The sequence below is a fragment of the Sminthopsis crassicaudata genome, chromosome 6 (assembly GCF_048593235.1).
Source record: "Sminthopsis crassicaudata isolate SCR6 chromosome 6, ASM4859323v1, whole genome shotgun sequence".
Classification (NCBI taxonomy): domain Eukaryota; kingdom Metazoa; phylum Chordata; class Mammalia; order Dasyuromorphia; family Dasyuridae; genus Sminthopsis; species Sminthopsis crassicaudata.
This window is the reverse complement of record NC_133622.1, coordinates 243,926,692-243,942,203: the sequence shown is the minus strand read 5'-3', so window position 1 is coordinate 243,942,203 and position 15,512 is coordinate 243,926,692. Positions and strand designations below refer to the sequence as shown.

Sequence of the window (15,512 nt, the reverse complement as noted above, 5' to 3'; positions counted from 1 at the left end):
CACAAATAAGAATCTGCCCCGAGGGACCAGGCACTCCATATTCGAAGTCTTTAAGATACTTTTATTTGCTCTATTTTGGAGTGTAGGACACAGAGAAACAAAGTTGATAAAACTTCTGCCCCCCCCCAGTCCCCAACACAGAGGCAGATGAAGAGTGCTGAAATAAATTACTGCTCTTTAAAGCAACTCGCACCCCACCTTTCCACGCTCCTCTCGAGCAGACTTGTTGTAAATGAATTTTATTAGTACCCAAATCAGAGTTAAGCTCAAACTCTTACCCAATGTTAAATAGCAATAAAGGAGGTCAGAAAGACCTAAGGGAAATGAAGTCATCGACTCTGAAGATGTTAGTGAGGCCTCTAAGCTGAAACCTGTTTGGGCTGAAGAGGCTCCTTCCCTCTAGAAGGAACACAGGGACCACAGGATGGTAAAGACACGTGACTTCTGGAGTAGCCCATTCTCTGTTTTTCCAGGCCTCCAGTCAATATAAAAATGTTCACATTCAGAATAAACTTCCTCCTTCCAAGATAAGGAATTGATTTTTTTTTTTCCCCCTTTGGTGAAATGGGAGGAGAAGCTTGGCCACAAAAGACATTCTTTTGTCTGCCTTGTTAATTCCTCCCCTGACAGCCTTGGGCCTGGTTCCAGGTCTATTCCAAATAAGGAATAAATATAAATACTAAAAGGCAGCAGTCTATGAAGCCCCTTATTACTAAGGGCAGGGCCTGAAAAGGCAAACCAGGAAAAAGGAAGAGGGCCCTCTGGAAGAGCGGAGCTCCTATTTCTCCTTCTTGCTTTCCTCGGCCGGCTGGCTGTGGGGAGCTGCGCCCTCGGGTGGCTCCTCGGGGATCACGTCTCGGGTCTTGGTCTGTTTCTTGGCACGTTGGTACAGCTCATTCAGGCTGAATTCCCGGATCACGTTCTCCTATGGAAAGCAGGCAGACACAAATTGATTCAGATTAAGTGAGAAAAGATGACTAAATAACCAATTATTGGGGAGATACAGGATTTTTCCCCTTCCTCTCTTCAGCTCCCAGTGGTCAGGTCAGAATCTGAAGGAGACTGCAAACAGAGATGGTATTTACATCTCCAATTTAATTCGGACCCCCTGGAGGGGAAGCCCAGGGGGTTCTGCTCCAGATGGGGGGGTAGATCCTGTCTAGATGACCCCACTTTGGGGTTTGGTGTAAAGCTCTTTGTTAGAAAGGGTCTACTCATTCTCATGGTTTACCAAAAAGAGCTGATTGCCACCTTCTGGAACATCCACTCTTTCCTAAGGGCATATAAAGTCTAGAGTGGGTTCCATAAGTTCTTTGGCATTTCAAAGTGCCATTGACCCCTCCTGTTAATTATCTGCTTGCATCATTAATAAAGTAATTTCCCAAAAAACAATGTCACTCAGAGATGAAGTCAAGAACCTCTGCTGGTAACTGGGTATCCCTTGTACTTGGAGCCTGCTTAAGGAGAGAAGCTTCCAAAGCTGTTCTAGCTTGTGATAAGTTGTGAGAAATGAGAGAGGCTTTAATTCCCCCCTCCTCCTCCTTGAATCTGTGTGTTCTTAAGCATTAAAAGAGAAGAGATCCTCTTTCCTCCAGCATTCCCCATGCGTGGGCCTTTTTAAGTACCTCCGAGAAAGTCCAAGAGACAGCTCGACCTTTCTTGTCAATCTGAGGTCTCCGCATCACTTCTTTCCCTCCCTGGAACAGGATCAAGGTGGGAAGCTGTTTGGTGAGAGGTGACGTGCTCACTTTGTACCTGAAAGGGAAATAAAGGATCATGTGAGCTCAATCTCCAGGCATGCCCCTGTCCATTCCATTGCTTAGAAAACCACATACCGTGTACTGACATCAGGATAGCGTCCGACGTCCACTTTCCCAAAATTCAGCCCTGTACAATTGTACCTGGCAGGGAGATAGGAACATTAAAACATTCTGAGCAGGCCATAAAGAAACAGACTCCAGGGAAGGAAGATGGGTGACAAATGGCAGAAAGGGCCTATTCAGGGGTTCTGGATGGAACAGTCCATGCATCAGTCAAAGCTGAAAAACAGTGAGGGGGCAACTGTTTCCACTGTCTCTCCTGGTATGTTACTCACTTGAGAGAGAGGTCAGCATAAATAGGAGCAAATGACTGGCACTCATTAGACCAATTGGCAAAGAACTCCACGATCCATGTGACCCGTCTATCCCGTTCCAGCTCTTCCTGCCACATACAAGATAAGTTAGATCTGTCAGGAGGACACAGGTCCCTGAAGAAATCTCAGACCCTAGAATCTAGTTCTCCACCTTTTCTGTATACACACAACCACATGACATATTCCTGAAGCAATGATACAAATTCCTAAGTACAGTTGTTTCTCCTAGCAAAAACAGAACCAAACACTTGCCCTCCTCCATCTCGACGACATCCCCTGTCCCTCCTTCACTACGAGCGCGCACACACACACTTTCCCCAGACCTCAGGGTACAGAAAGAATAACCACTCACATCAATTGTCTTGTCATTAAAGTACTTGATGTACTCAGGACCCATGTAGAGGGGAGGTTTGCAAGTCATCAGGAACACTAAAAACCAGAAATAGAGCATGAAAAAACCCAGACCTTTCTTAGGCATTTGTGGCCCCCACCCAAACCATGTGCATTTTCCTTTACTGCTGAGCTTTGAGTCAAATGAGAACACAAAGAGTTGGGGAAAAGAATGGGGAATCTGGTGTTGAATGAGGACTGGGTCCCAGAGTCTAGTCCATGCCCAACCTAAAGCCAATCAGCCCATTTCCCCAAGACCCTCACCTATGCAGAGTGTGATGTACAGCAGGCCCATGCGGATGTCCAGGCGGAAAAAGAGGATGGCATTGGCAACTTTACTGAACATGAAGATGTTCCCTATGTGCTGCTCCACGGTAACTGAAACGCAGACAGCATGGGTCAGGACCAGGCTGGAGCCGAACAATGCTGAACAACCTTCCCAGTCCCTACCCCAGGGCCACATTAGCCCAGGTATGGAAAGCTTCTTCCCTAAGGCCTCACGCCCACTAGTCTGGTTCCATCCCACAAAACAATATTCTTCCCATGGAGAAAAGCACATAACAAGAACATCAGCTAAAACCGCTATGGATCCTGGTCAGAAGAGCTCTTTACCCACAATGAAACCAATGGATCTTCCCAAATGTCTCAGGAGGCAGACACTTCAGCTAACAATACCCCCAACTGCAAGATGGGCAAAGAGGTTCCAAGAAGTATGTGTGCACTCCTCATAGCCGGGCTTTCCAGAGAGGATGAGGAGCAGGGGGGCACACTCACTTGATCTCCGGTTCTTCATCATTACGATGGCACTGAGGAACATTAAGATCTCCACTTCCCTCTGCAAGAGAATCACAGTGACCGTACATGAAAAACCAAGGCAGAGACGCGCACATGGCAGCAAGCCAGGAGATTCAGTGAAGAAGGCAGCAGCAGGCAGCTGCATGGGACACATGGAGAACTGGGAAACGGTCACCAAAGGACAGGAAAGCTCATACAATGAAGTGCTGGGACTTTCCGATGAATTCCCATACACATTTAAAGCAAAATACCTTTCTCCCTCATACAGAGTAACACTATGTAAGTCTGCAAAGACAAGAGTTCCTTTTCCTCTGACAGCGACAAGGGGTTTACCAGTTTCATGTTATATGCCCCTTGGGTTACTTGTAAGTGGGGGGTGCGCTAGGGGGAGGGATCATTTTGTTTACAGACTAATGTGCCAAAGCACTGGGAGATCATGAAACTATTCATGCTTATGAAGCCCAAGTCAATGCCATCTCAACAAAAAAACGCTTAACCATTTTCTGTACAGAGGGAGGCCTTTAGCCCAGCAAAAAGTCACCAACTTGGAAATAATAGTTCCCTGAATGGGGTGAACATCAGTGACCATAAGCAGGATGACCTCCAAATGCTTTGTGGGGCAGGGGAAGTTAAGTCTGGAGAAGGAAAAGAAGCTCTCCTCAGCTGAGGAAACAGTCCAGGAGGGGCACGCTGATCTTAATGAAGCCTGCATACAAAACAGAATTCTGTCAGAATTACAAGGACAGAAGTTGGAGTGGAGTAAAGAACAGGGGGTGCCTCTTCTGGGATGGGTTCTTGGAGGAGATTGCATCAAAGTTGATCTTTAAACAAGTAGGAATTCAGGGAGCAGAGGGAGGAGGGAGAACACTCTAGTTATGAGAACAGAGCAATGTGTGCCACAGAAAGAACAGCAAGTTTGGTTGGAGTAAGGCATAACTGGATGGGGAGTAAGAGCAGACAGCAGAAGGCTGATAAAGGTCTCATTTCTAAGGCATGGAGAGAACAGATTCCTCACACAACAAATGGGCTATCACTCAGCTATCAATAGTTGTATGGAAAAAAAAAAAAAGTTCCATGTTATGGGCCAGAACTTGAAACAAGGTGCTAACACACCTTTAAGGAGAGCATACACAAGGATGAGATTCACAAGTTGAGGAGATTCAGAAGTTGGAAAGAAACATAAGCAAGAAGCTCTCAGGACCAAGCTCACAGAAGCCCCCAAAAGGACACTCTTGGACTTCCGGGAGATTCACAAGCCCACAGAAGCCCACAATCCCACTCGGAGGAGGAGTCAAATTCATTCCAACTTCCAGCTTTGTGCTGGCTGGAGACATTCGGAGAGAGCTCTGGGAACCTGAGAGAGAGGAAGGCCTCTCAGAAAGCCAACCAGGCCCAGGAAAAGAGACAAGACTGAAGGAGAAATAAAGGATCTGGACTTTAACTCCTGGCTGCATTTGGGATTATTGAACTGAACTGAAACTAAGGCTGCCCCCAAGAAACCTGCTCCCAAAGACCAATTATAATTTAGAGAAAAGAACATTCCAGTTCCAAACCACTAATAATTAGAGAAATGTAAATTAAAATATCTCATGAGTTTCTACCTTACATTCATCAGATTGGCAAAAATGACCAGAAAAGGGAAACAATAAATATTCTAGGCTTATGGATTAACAGGCAAAACATACTGTTGAGGAAACTCTGAACTGGTCCAGTCACTCTGGAAAGCTATGCGGAACTTTGCCCATGGAGCTGTTCTTATGTACACTCTAACTTAGCAATACCACTATTTCTCATGGGGAGTTAAGAGGAAAAGGACGTATGTGTGCAAAACCTTTCTAGCATATATATACCATAGCAAAGTGAATGGGTGAGCAGCTGAGGAACGGCTCAACAACCGATGCCACATCAATGTGACAGAATGCTAATGTGCTGCAATAAGGTCACAATAAGTATGACAGTTTCAGAGAAAATTAGGAAGCACTTGTATGGATTGATGCAGAGAAAAGCGAACAGAACCCATAAAAACATTTATGCGATAAAAGCGTTATTGGAAAGATAAATAACTGTGAAAGACCTAGGAATTATGATCAACGCAATGACTAAGCACAATTCCAAATTCTGATGAAACATGCCATCAACATCCTGATAGATTTTAGATTCAATGAAGAATGAGATAAACAAAATTTAATTTAAAAAATTTAAAGATTTTCCAGCTGGCATTACAACTCCATTTCTAGGCAAATATGAAGGCACAAGGACTGTAGGAAAGAACAGAAGCAGAAAAACTTTCCGGGAACTTATTTCCAGAGTTTGACAAAGAAGCTAGAACTGGGGTGATGGCCTATGGGAGCAAAGACAAGAGGCGGAGAGGAGAAACGTCACGGATTCGCTTCTGTGAGACTTGGGTCCCAGAAAAGCAAAAACCACCTCATTCACCTGTGGGTCTTATAAGAAGGTAGTTTGGAAAAAACTTTATAATTAGATAGAAATGGGAGGAAGGTGTTAGAGTTTATTGTTATCCTATCCTCCTAAACAGGGCTCCTAGGAGGCCTTATTAACCACTATTTCCTTTAGAATGAATGGGACAGTGCCCTAGGCACAATAGGGTGTAACGTGATATGCAAGAAAGAACCCTGGAAGGCACGTGTCCCAAGCGTGACATTTGTCACGTTCCCGGCCCTCCTAAAGCCTGAATTTTCCTATCTATAAATGAAAGAATCGGACTGGACAAATCCTTGGCCTCCATTCCAATTCTGCTCAGGGTGGGTCTGGATTTGGGATTTGGGCTGGCTGAAAAATGAAGGAAGGATGAGGGAACAACAGCTGAGCATAACAGCTCAAGAGGGAAGGAGGAGGGTCTGGGTATGTAATAGGCTTACGATGAAAAGCTAAAACAACTCTTAAGATTAAAAACGATGAATAAGGGCTCTCCGGGCTAAAACTGAAACTAACTTGGGATGAGAAAGGGTGGGAGTGACAAGATTTCTGTTCATGAAAAACTGACATATGTGACATAATGAGCAAAAGGAGGTGCGGATCCCAGCTCCCCCACCCTCCCCATGGGCCAAGTGCCTTCCCGTAACCCCGGGCTGTCCCCTAGGCCTGGGAGGCCACGCTCCCCACCCCGGGTAAGTTTCCGAAAGGCCGGCTACGGACCTGGAAGCCGGCAAATACTCAGGTCTCAAAGAGGAAAAGCTGGGGGGTGCGATGCCCCTTCGACCATTTCCACAAGGGCCTTCTTTACAGCCCGGGAGACCCGAAGCTGGGGCCATCGAGGCCCAGTGGGATGGACCGAGGAGCCCAAGGTCACGCAGGGAGAAGCTGGCCGAGCGGGGCTCCATTCGGCAACTGTCCCCGCACCTCTAACTGGGAGTGGCCTGGGTCACCGCTCCTGCCACCCGGCCCTAGTTACGCCCTCGAGCTCCGGCCAGCCGTTCCCACCCTGCCCTTCGGTGACCCGGAGCCACCTCTTCCGCTCACCCAGTCAAAGTCGCAGGGGTTGCCGTCCTCGCGCTGCGTGGGGAGACCGAGGCAGACCGGCGGCAGCTTCCTCACCAGCAGGAAGGAGACCGACAGTAAGGCCGACAGCAGGTAGTACGGCTTGGCCAGCCACCGCGAGAGCCGCGGCACGGAGTACAGCAGCGCCAGCAGCGGAGCCAACACCGCCATTTTCCCTGCCCTGAAGCCGCGGATACCGCCGCAGTCTCAGCCGTCGGAGCCGCTCAGCCAAAGTACCTGCCGGACGCCGAAAGTGTCCCTCAACCTCCTGCCATCTGGGCTTCCCAATTGGACAGCGCCTTTGTCGCTCCGGAGCCTGCGCCGGGAGCTGAATTGTGATTGGACACCACGGAAAGAACGGCTTTTCTGAAAGGCTGGCCTCTCACGGCTTTCCTCTCTGATTGGATGTAGTGAACGGGGTGGGCGGGGAGAGAGGCGGTCTCTGATCACCGACCTACATTTCCTTCTGTGTCATCTTAGAGCGACGGAAGTTTTGCGGTCGGTGGAGCCAGACTCATCCAATAAATAGAAGCTCCGGGAAGAGGAGGGCGTTTCTGCGAAAAAGTTGCCCAATGAGAGGCCGCGGCGGTGGCAGACTCCGAGTGGGCGGAGGCGGCAGCTGCGGTGGTGGCGGTGGAGGCGGCGGCAGCGGCGGTGGCGGCAGAGGCAGAGCGGTCGGTGCGATGGAGAACTTCACAGCACTTTTCGGTGCCCAGACCGAGCCGCCGCCGCCGCCACCAGCCGCGCTGGGCTTTGGGCCGGGGAAGCCGCCCCCTCCGCCTCCTCCTCCTCCCGGTGGGGGCCCCGGAACGGTGCCCCCGCCCGCTGCGGCCCCAGCTCCTCCTGGCGCTGACAAGGCCGCAGCTGGGTGCGGTCCCTTCTACCTGATGCGGGAGCTCCCAGGTGAGTACGGATGCTCTTGGAAACTAGCCAATCAGCTTCTAGGGAGGGCGTGAAGGTTGGGGCTTTAGGCCAATAAGCGGAAGCGACAAATGATAGGCAAAGGGGGCGGGGCCACGTAGAGGTTTCCGTAAGTCGGGGGGCGGGGCCGAACGAGCGGGCCAGCCAATGAACTGGCTCGGAGTCCGTCAGTCTGGAAGACCCAGGTTCTAACTTCTCACCTTGTTTCCTGCTGTGCTGTTTCGGCGTCGTAATCGCGTAATAAAAGCTTAACTCTTTAAAGGTCATATAAATTGTCTGTTGGGGTCCAGTGGATCTCGCTCTGGACCAGAGTGCAAATGTTGCATGCCTCCCTTCCGCATCTGTAAGAGGCGCACTGTGGCAGCCCCCTCCGTCGGGGTTGCTTGTGAGGCTGCCATGAGGTACTCCCTGAGGCAGCCTGGGACAACCCGGTTTTGCAGACCTCCCTCCTCCCGAGCGGCTGCTGGTGCCGTTAGCCAACGGGACAAACGCGGTGGTTTCCTTTGTCCAGCCGACGGCAAGCTGGGGTCCCTCCTTACAGGCCCAGCGGCGGCTCGAGTGAGTCAGGAATGATTCCCACTGGGCCGAGACGGGGAGGGCCCATGGGGGAGGAGGTGGCAAAGCAGCCAGGTGGCTGGCTTCCTGCTGAGCTCACCGTGGACGTTATTCATAACCTGGAAGAAAAAGAAGAGCAGATTGCCCTGGGCAGGCTGCTGGAGAGAGGTCTGGCTCAGAAAGAAGAGCCTACCCAGTGGTCGGAGGAGGGCCAGGTAGACAGGAGTTAGTAGCCCGAGAACTTTCTGACTGCTTGGCTACAGGAGCCAGGGAGAAGGAAGAGTCAGCGGTGCTTAAACCTGGTTAACAAAAAAAGGTAGTACTTGGTGCAGTAAGAAGTGTGGAATTCACTTCAAAAACCGGGGCAGCCAGGGGGCGCAGTGTTAGAGCACCAGCCCTGAATTCAGGAGGACCCGAGTTCAAATCTGGCCTCAGACACTTCACACTTCCCAGCTGTGTGACCCTGGGCAAGTCACTTAACCCCAGCCTCAGGGGGGGAAAAAAAACCAGACCAAAACCCAGGTTAAATCCTGGCTGTGTGACTTAACCTGGTTGGATCATTAACCTTTCAGTTCCTCGTCCCTAAAATATATAGGCTCTGCTATGTGCCAGGTTCTGTTCTTAGTAGGTTTGGGTTTTTGCACATTGTTCTTATTTAATCCTCACAATAATCCCTGAGGTGGATGTTGTACTTATCCTCCTGTTACAGTTGAGGAAATCAAAGCAAACCGGTTGTGACTCGTTGAGGGTCCCAGCTGCTAAGCCTCTGAGGTTGGCTTTGAAACGATTGGCTCCAGGCCAGCACGCTGTCCGTTGTACCACCAGCTGTGATCAATGAACATTTATTTTTATTTTTAAATTTATAAAAAAAGAAAAAAATGAAAAGTTGACTTTGAGAAGACTGAAGGAATGAAGTAAAATTCTCTAATTGGCTGAGGGAGACAGAATTGGAGTTTGAAAAAGAAATAAGGGTTGGGGTAGAGGCGTGCCCAGAGGTAATAGTGGAAGCGAGAAGGTGGGCGGATGAGGCCTCCCAGGGCCCAAGAGCAGAGGACGAAGAGCCAGACTCTGGGCTGTGAGTCTCATGAGTCCCATGACCATAAAAATAGCCTGAGAGAGAAAGAGGAGGAGCCAGCACCAAGTGGCATGGAAGGTTGGCAAGGACCCTCTCGTAGAAGGGCCTCAGGTGCCATGCTGGTCAGCTCTGAGCCCACAGGTGAGCCTCCTTCAAGTGTCCCTTGATTGTGGTTGTTGAATTCTCTTTTCAGTACATCCTGCCACTTCAGAGTGTTCTTGGTAGAGATACAATTTCCTTCTCCAGGAAATTTTATTTTTTTATAAAATTTTAAGATTGTCCAGCTCATTTTACAGAGGAGGAAACTGAGGCAAACAGGATGAAATGGCTGCCCAGCTGTTAAGAGTCTGAGGCTAAATTTGAACTCAGGAAGAGGAGTCTTCCTGATTCCAAGCCTGGTACTCAATCCCAAGTGTTCCTAAAAAGAGTATGCAGTGAGGGTGGGGTGGAGTAGAATGTTCCATTATGAAGTGATTAATAGGTCAAGCTCCCTGGTGAGCTGGAAAAAAACTTGAGTATTGACAGCTGAGGGTTGCTGTGTGGATTGTAGGAGATGGAGCCAACCCGTGTGGACTATGGCTTTTTTTTTTTTTTTTTTAATCTTAAAAGGAAGAGAAAATTACTTAGAGGGATTTGGAATAAATGATACAGTTTTTAAAATCTCTAATGAAAGTCCCTTATGGTGGGTGTACCTTTATTTACCTGTGCCATTCTTGCTTCCGATGTCAGTTATATGACTACACATATTTAATATGACAGGTAATAATTCAGGTTTTTTAATAATTTTATTTTTTATTTATTTTATATTTTATTTTTTATGTGTATTTTATTTTAACAAGTTCCCCACATTTCAGGAAGAGCTCAGAGACAGTAGACAGAGCACTCTGGGCATCCTGAAGTGGACGTCCTCTTAAACTTAACAATTCCGGAATGGAATCATTATCTTTCCCCCAAAAACCAAAAACTTCCCTCCTAACTTCTTTCTTGCTGCCAGTCTGGCCATCCTTCTAGTCACTCTGGCTCATGGCCAGGTCCTCTCCCTGTATCCAGTCTGTTGCCAGTCCTGCCAAAACTACCTTCCCAGTAGCTCGGGTGGACGTCATCTTCCCTCCTCTGAGTCTGCCATCATCCTGATGCGGCAGGCCTTTATGGGGCCTCGTGGGGCTGCCTGCCCGCTTCAGTGTCAAAAAATGAACTTCCAGAAGCGCAGATCTCACCCTGTCACCCCCACTCAGCAAACCCCAGCAGCCCTCTGCTGACCTCCAGGATCAAATGTAAAAACCTGTCTGACTTTCACCTAACTCCTTAACTCCACCTTTCCGGTGATAAGACTTGCTCAAGGTCGGATATTGCGTTAGCAAGGACTCCAGAATCACACCCCCTGGGATCTTTTTACAGTCCAAGAGCTTTAGGCACGATATAAATAAAGCATTCCCATTCCTCACCCCCACGTTAATTGAGAATTAACTAGGTCAAGGTGTTTGTTGTTTCTTGATCAGTGAATAAGAAGCTGAAAGATCTTCAGGAAGTAAGCCAAGAGTTAGAGAAGCTTTATTTCAGCCCTTCCTGGCTCATGTACCATCCCTTATTGGAGCTGCTGTTCAGGAAACGTTGTTTGTCTCGGCGCATTCAGAACAGAGCCTTATGCTAGGGCTTTCTCAGAGAATATGAAGAGCTGCACACAATGGTTAGGAAGGGACGGGACGTCCTGGTGTTGCTGGTAATACTGAAGTCTGTGGCCTGGGGAGCTACGGGGTTAGGGTATCCTTAGAAAGGGTATCATTTGCCAGTTAGGGCAAAGAAGTTTGCCTACTCTTAATGCTTAGCGCAGAGAGGGACAAATGGCCATCTGATGACGCTTGGCATTCTTTCCTTGTTTACAAATGGGGAGTCCAACGTGGATGGCTCTCTCGGGAGGCAGAGTCGGCGTGCTCGCGCTTCTGGTCCTCAGCAGCAGACCCGGGCCTTGACTCCCTGTCCCCCGCCCTGTCTCCACAGGCAGCACGGAGCTGACGGGGAGCACCAATCTGATCACGCACTACAACCTGGAGCATGCCTACAATAAGTTCTGTGGGAAGAAGGTGAAGGAGAAGCTGAGCAATTTCCTGCCTGACCTGCCCGGGATGATCGACTTGCCGGGCTCCCACGACAACAGCGGTCTCCGGTCCCTCATCGAGAAACCGCCCATTCTGGGGGGCTCTTTCAATCCCATCACTGGCACCATGCTGGCGGGCTTCCGTCTGCACGCCGGCCCGGTGAGTCCTGCGGCTCGGGCAGAGGGGCGGGGGGCTGGACACGGAGGGCGCGGCCTCCGCCTCTACTCACGGCACCTCTGGGTCCTTCTTTCAGCTGCCAGAACAATGTCGGCTGATGCACATCCAGCCCCCCAAGAAGAAGAACAAGCATAAGCACAAACAGAGCCGGACGCAAGACCCTGTCCCCCCAGGTAAGAGGCTGCTCCCGGAGGCCTGAAGGCGATCACATCTTCCGCATCTGATTCTTGCTGCCCTCAAGCAGGCCGAAAACAGTAGGCACTCACGCTTCTTGAGCACTGTCCTCACAAAGTCCCTGCCAGATAGCTAGTACGAGGATATAATCCCCATTTTATAGCTGAGGAAACCAAGGCCCCAAGAAAGGAAATGCTTGCCCAAGGCCACACAGCTAGGAAGTCTCTGAGCTGGGATTCGAACCCAGGTCTCCTGATTCCAGGTCATTCTCTTAACACAGAGCTCCTGCTGAGCCCCACCTTTATACTCCAGGAAGAACCCTGGGGGGGCCTTGGCACTGAGTCCCTGGGAGAGCCTGAGGCCCCTTCCAAGCCACTTGGAAAATAACGTTGTCCTTGACTCAGTTTTCATGTTGGCTTTTGAGTTCATAAGGAACTCTACAGGTGATACTGTCTCCTATAGAAACTCCATCCGATTCGGATCACAAGAAAAAGAAAAAGAAAAAGGAAGAAGATCCTGAGCGGAAAAGGAAGAAGAAAGAAAAGAAGAAGAAGAAGGTAGGCTAGTGGTCTCTTCCTGTAACCCAGTGAGGTCCTGTGTATCTTGTTTTTATCTTAAGGCGAATCCAAGTCCTTTCCCTCAGGTTGGACCTGTGGCCGAAAGCCCATGGGACCGTAGGCCGCTCAGCCTTGTGTAGGGCCCTAAGGGTTGCCAAACGCCTTGCTCACAACTGCCCTGGGACCCAAGTATTACTGATTATACCTGTTTTACAGTTGAGGAAGCTCCCTGCAGCGACCGGTGCAGACCTCGTCTTGGAAGTCTCCTGTACCTCCTGCTTTCCCCCTCGCTCTCAGCAAGGGACTTTGCGTCCTCCTTCGCTGAGGAAACTGCTCCCTGTGCCGCCTCACACCTCCTTCTCTTTGCCAGGGCTGCCCCTTTTTCTTTGTGCCCTGAGCCCATCTCGAGGTCCCCTCTTGGGGGGAGCTTTGTTCTTCAGTTCCCTCCTTTCTTGCTCACCTTCTGCTTGTCACTCTGAGGTAGGCCCAGATCTCCCAGCCATAGAAAACCTTCACGTGATTGGCTCATCCCGTGTTCCTCTTCCTGTTTGCTGCCACGGTCCTCAGAAAGGCTTCCTTCCTTGCCTTGCTCCCCCTCTGCAGTCTGCCTTCCGACCATGTCGCTCGGCACCCAGGAGCTCTTGCCGGCCAGACCCAGCGGCCTCTGTGGCCTTTGGTGCTCGTCACTTCCTCTGGCTTGGTATTCTCTCTCCCCTCCGGGTTTTCCTGCCCCGCTCTCTCCCGGTTCTCCTCCTAGCTGCTTAGCTAGTCCTCGGCCTCTCTTGCTGGACCTCGCACACCCCACCCTCCGCCTTCTCTCTTCCCCCGTCTCAGAGAACTCCGTGAGCACCCCCAGGGAGACAGCTGCCGGACCTCTAGACCTGTCTCCTGAGCTCCAGGCTGCCTCAGCACCCGCCTGTCGGACCTCTCCACCTGCATGTCCCTTGGCCTCTCAGACTCCGTGTCTCTAAAGGACTCGTCGTCTTCCTCTGTCTGTTTTCTGTTGCTGGCGTCGCCCCGGGCTGTCATTCTTGGTTCTTCCTTCTCTGCCCCTCACATGGAGTCACTTATCAAGTCTTATCCGTTGTCCCCACAGCTCTCCCAGCCATCCCTTCTTTCCACTCACAGTCATGATCCCAGTCCAGGCCTCCTGGCTTCCCACTTCTCTCCTCTCTTCACCACAATAGGTAGAGGGCACGGGGAGGTCCATGTCACATCAGACTCTTTGGCCAGAAATATGGATGGTTCCCTCTCGGTGGAGATGAGCCAAACTTCTCAGCTTGGCCTTAACAGTCTGGTTTCAGCCTTCCTTGACTTATTTCCCATTTCTCCTTCACACACAGAGTCTACTTTTGGCCTAAGGGCCTGTTGGCCGTTTCCCCAGACTCAGCTGGGCCTTTGCACAGTCTGGCCGTGGTCCCAATCCACTCCTTCCCACCTCTGACTTTGAGAGTCTTTAAGCTTCCTTCAAGGCTCACCTGAGGTTCCACCTTTTAGGGAGGCTTTCCCATCAGCTGTGACTGCTCTGCTCTCTCCCTCCTCCAAGATATTGCATTTATTCTCAGTAGAATGGAAGCTCCTTGAGGGCAGGAACTGTTTTCTTGTATTTCCAGCCCCTGGCAGAGTGCCTGAGGTATAGTAAGCCCATCAAGCTGTGCTGGTGAGGTAAAGTGAGGCTCAGAAGTCGAGGGAGGCCACAGGGTTACGCAAACTAGGCAGTGGCCAGGCTGAGTGAGACATGAGCCCCCTTTTCCTGATTCCCAGGCCAGGCCTTTCCTCCCCCACCCACGCTACCTCCGTGTAGCCTCTTTGCCTCCTCGTCCTTTTAAGGCTGGACGAGACAGGTCGAGTTTAGCGCCTGAGGCGAGCTTCCTGAAATCGAGATGGTTTCCCTACTTTTGCTTCTGTTTTTTCCCCAGAACCGCCACAGTCCAGAGCATCCCAGTATGGGCAGCTCCCAGGCCAGCAGCAGCAGTAGCCTCCGTTAACGAGATCACCAGACGACAGGCCGGGGCGCTGTTTTCTCCTGTGCGGAACTTGCCAACCGAAGCAGCCTTGGAGGCTAGAGGACACAGGGCTCTGGGAGCATCCCCCCGTGACGGGAAGGATGCCGGCCAGGCCGGCTCTGGCTGGAGGCGAATGAAGTGGATTCATTAGGGGTGGGAAGGGCAGTGCCTGGGGAAGGCACGGCTCGGTTGGCTCTCCGGGCAGCCGCTCTTCCCTTCCCAAGGAGCCTTCTCTCCATGTCTTTTTGTACAGTTTGTCTGCTTTTCAGATTTGGATTGGTTTATTAGGGCTTGGTTTCTTTTTTTTTTTAAAATCATATTGTATCAAACTGACTGAGTTGTGACACTTGGGTGTTGGGAACCAGTGCTTCTCTCCTCCAGGGGCAGGGTCCCGGATGCTGCGTTTATGCTAAGTTGGCCCTGGTTTTCAGCAGAGGAGTGGCCGTAGTGGGCTCCGTTGAGAACGGGGACAAATACCGGGTCTGATTCCTGGAGGACAGGTAGCCAAGTGTTGGAATGCCATGCCAAATGGAATAGGGGGAGGGAGTCACTGAGCCTGCCACAGTGCTGCTGTCAGATGGAAAATCAAGGGCAAGAATCAAACTGGCACTTTGCTTAGGACGGAAGAAGTCCTACCACTTGTGGGTTTCTTAGCACCTTAAGGTGTGGAGAATTCCCAGCCTCCCCATTTTTACAGTTGAGGAAATGGACTCGGAGAAGTTGTCTAATCTCACATGGCTCCACAATTCCAGTTAGGCAGCCCCAGTCTCTTTCCGCTGGAGGCAGGGTTATCTGCAGCCCTAGCCCAACCTGCCTTAGCTGCCCGGGTTTGAGTAAAAACTGGGCAACAGGTTTTAACCAGGGTGGGTCCTAAACCAGTGCCTCTCAAGGCAAAGCTCTGGCAAAGGTACGTGGTCCCTCCCCTTCCCATAAATCTCTCTGCTATGACTTGTTTCTCCCCTTAAACCTGGCAGAGGGGTAACCTTCCCACTTGTTGCAGCAGGGGTCATGCCAGAGTAACTGTAGTTCTCCCCCAGTGCCAGCAGGTGGCCCTCGACCTCAGCTGACATTTGACCAGATAAGGGCGGTGGTGAGGGCCCTTAGTTGGCAGCCACCACGGGTGCTCCGCCTTTC

At 50.5% G+C, this 15,512-nt stretch overlaps 2 protein-coding genes across 4 annotated transcripts; one reads left to right on the top strand and one right to left on the bottom strand.

Moving 5' to 3' along the window:
* Nucleotides 1–49: 49 nt before the first annotated feature.
* TMX2 (thioredoxin related transmembrane protein 2) lies at nucleotides 50–7,128 on the bottom strand. 2 transcript variants are annotated; one of them, XM_074276831.1, is made up of 8 exons: nucleotides 6,800–7,128; nucleotides 3,299–3,359; nucleotides 2,789–2,902; nucleotides 2,487–2,563; nucleotides 2,096–2,202; nucleotides 1,836–1,901; nucleotides 1,626–1,755; nucleotides 50–925 (listed from the first exon to the last, which is right to left on the bottom strand). In XM_074276831.1, exons 1-8 carry the CDS (start codon nucleotides 6,986–6,988, stop codon nucleotides 779–781), a joined length of 891 nt encoding a protein of 296 aa, XP_074132932.1. In that variant the 5' UTR covers nucleotides 6,989–7,128; the 3' UTR covers nucleotides 50–778. The 2 variants fall into 2 exon arrangements, with proteins under 2 accessions (XP_074132932.1, XP_074132933.1); XM_074276832.1 differs by lacking the exon at nucleotides 50–925 and having other exon boundaries at nucleotides 1,631–1,755; nucleotides 1,847–1,901; nucleotides 6,800–6,988.
* On the top strand, nucleotides 6,837–14,707 carry MED19 (mediator complex subunit 19). 2 transcript variants are annotated; one of them, XM_074276833.1, is made up of 5 exons: nucleotides 6,837–7,720; nucleotides 11,367–11,623; nucleotides 11,718–11,814; nucleotides 12,278–12,372; nucleotides 14,292–14,707. In XM_074276833.1, the coding sequence occupies exons 1-5, from the start codon at nucleotides 7,390–7,392 to the stop codon at nucleotides 14,358–14,360; spliced, it is 849 nt and encodes a 282-aa protein (XP_074132934.1). In that variant the 5' UTR covers nucleotides 6,837–7,389; the 3' UTR covers nucleotides 14,361–14,707. The 2 variants fall into 2 exon arrangements, with proteins under 2 accessions (XP_074132934.1, XP_074132935.1); XM_074276834.1 differs by lacking the exon at nucleotides 6,837–7,720 and adding an exon at nucleotides 9,217–9,509.
* Nucleotides 14,708–15,512: the final 805 nt, after the last annotated feature.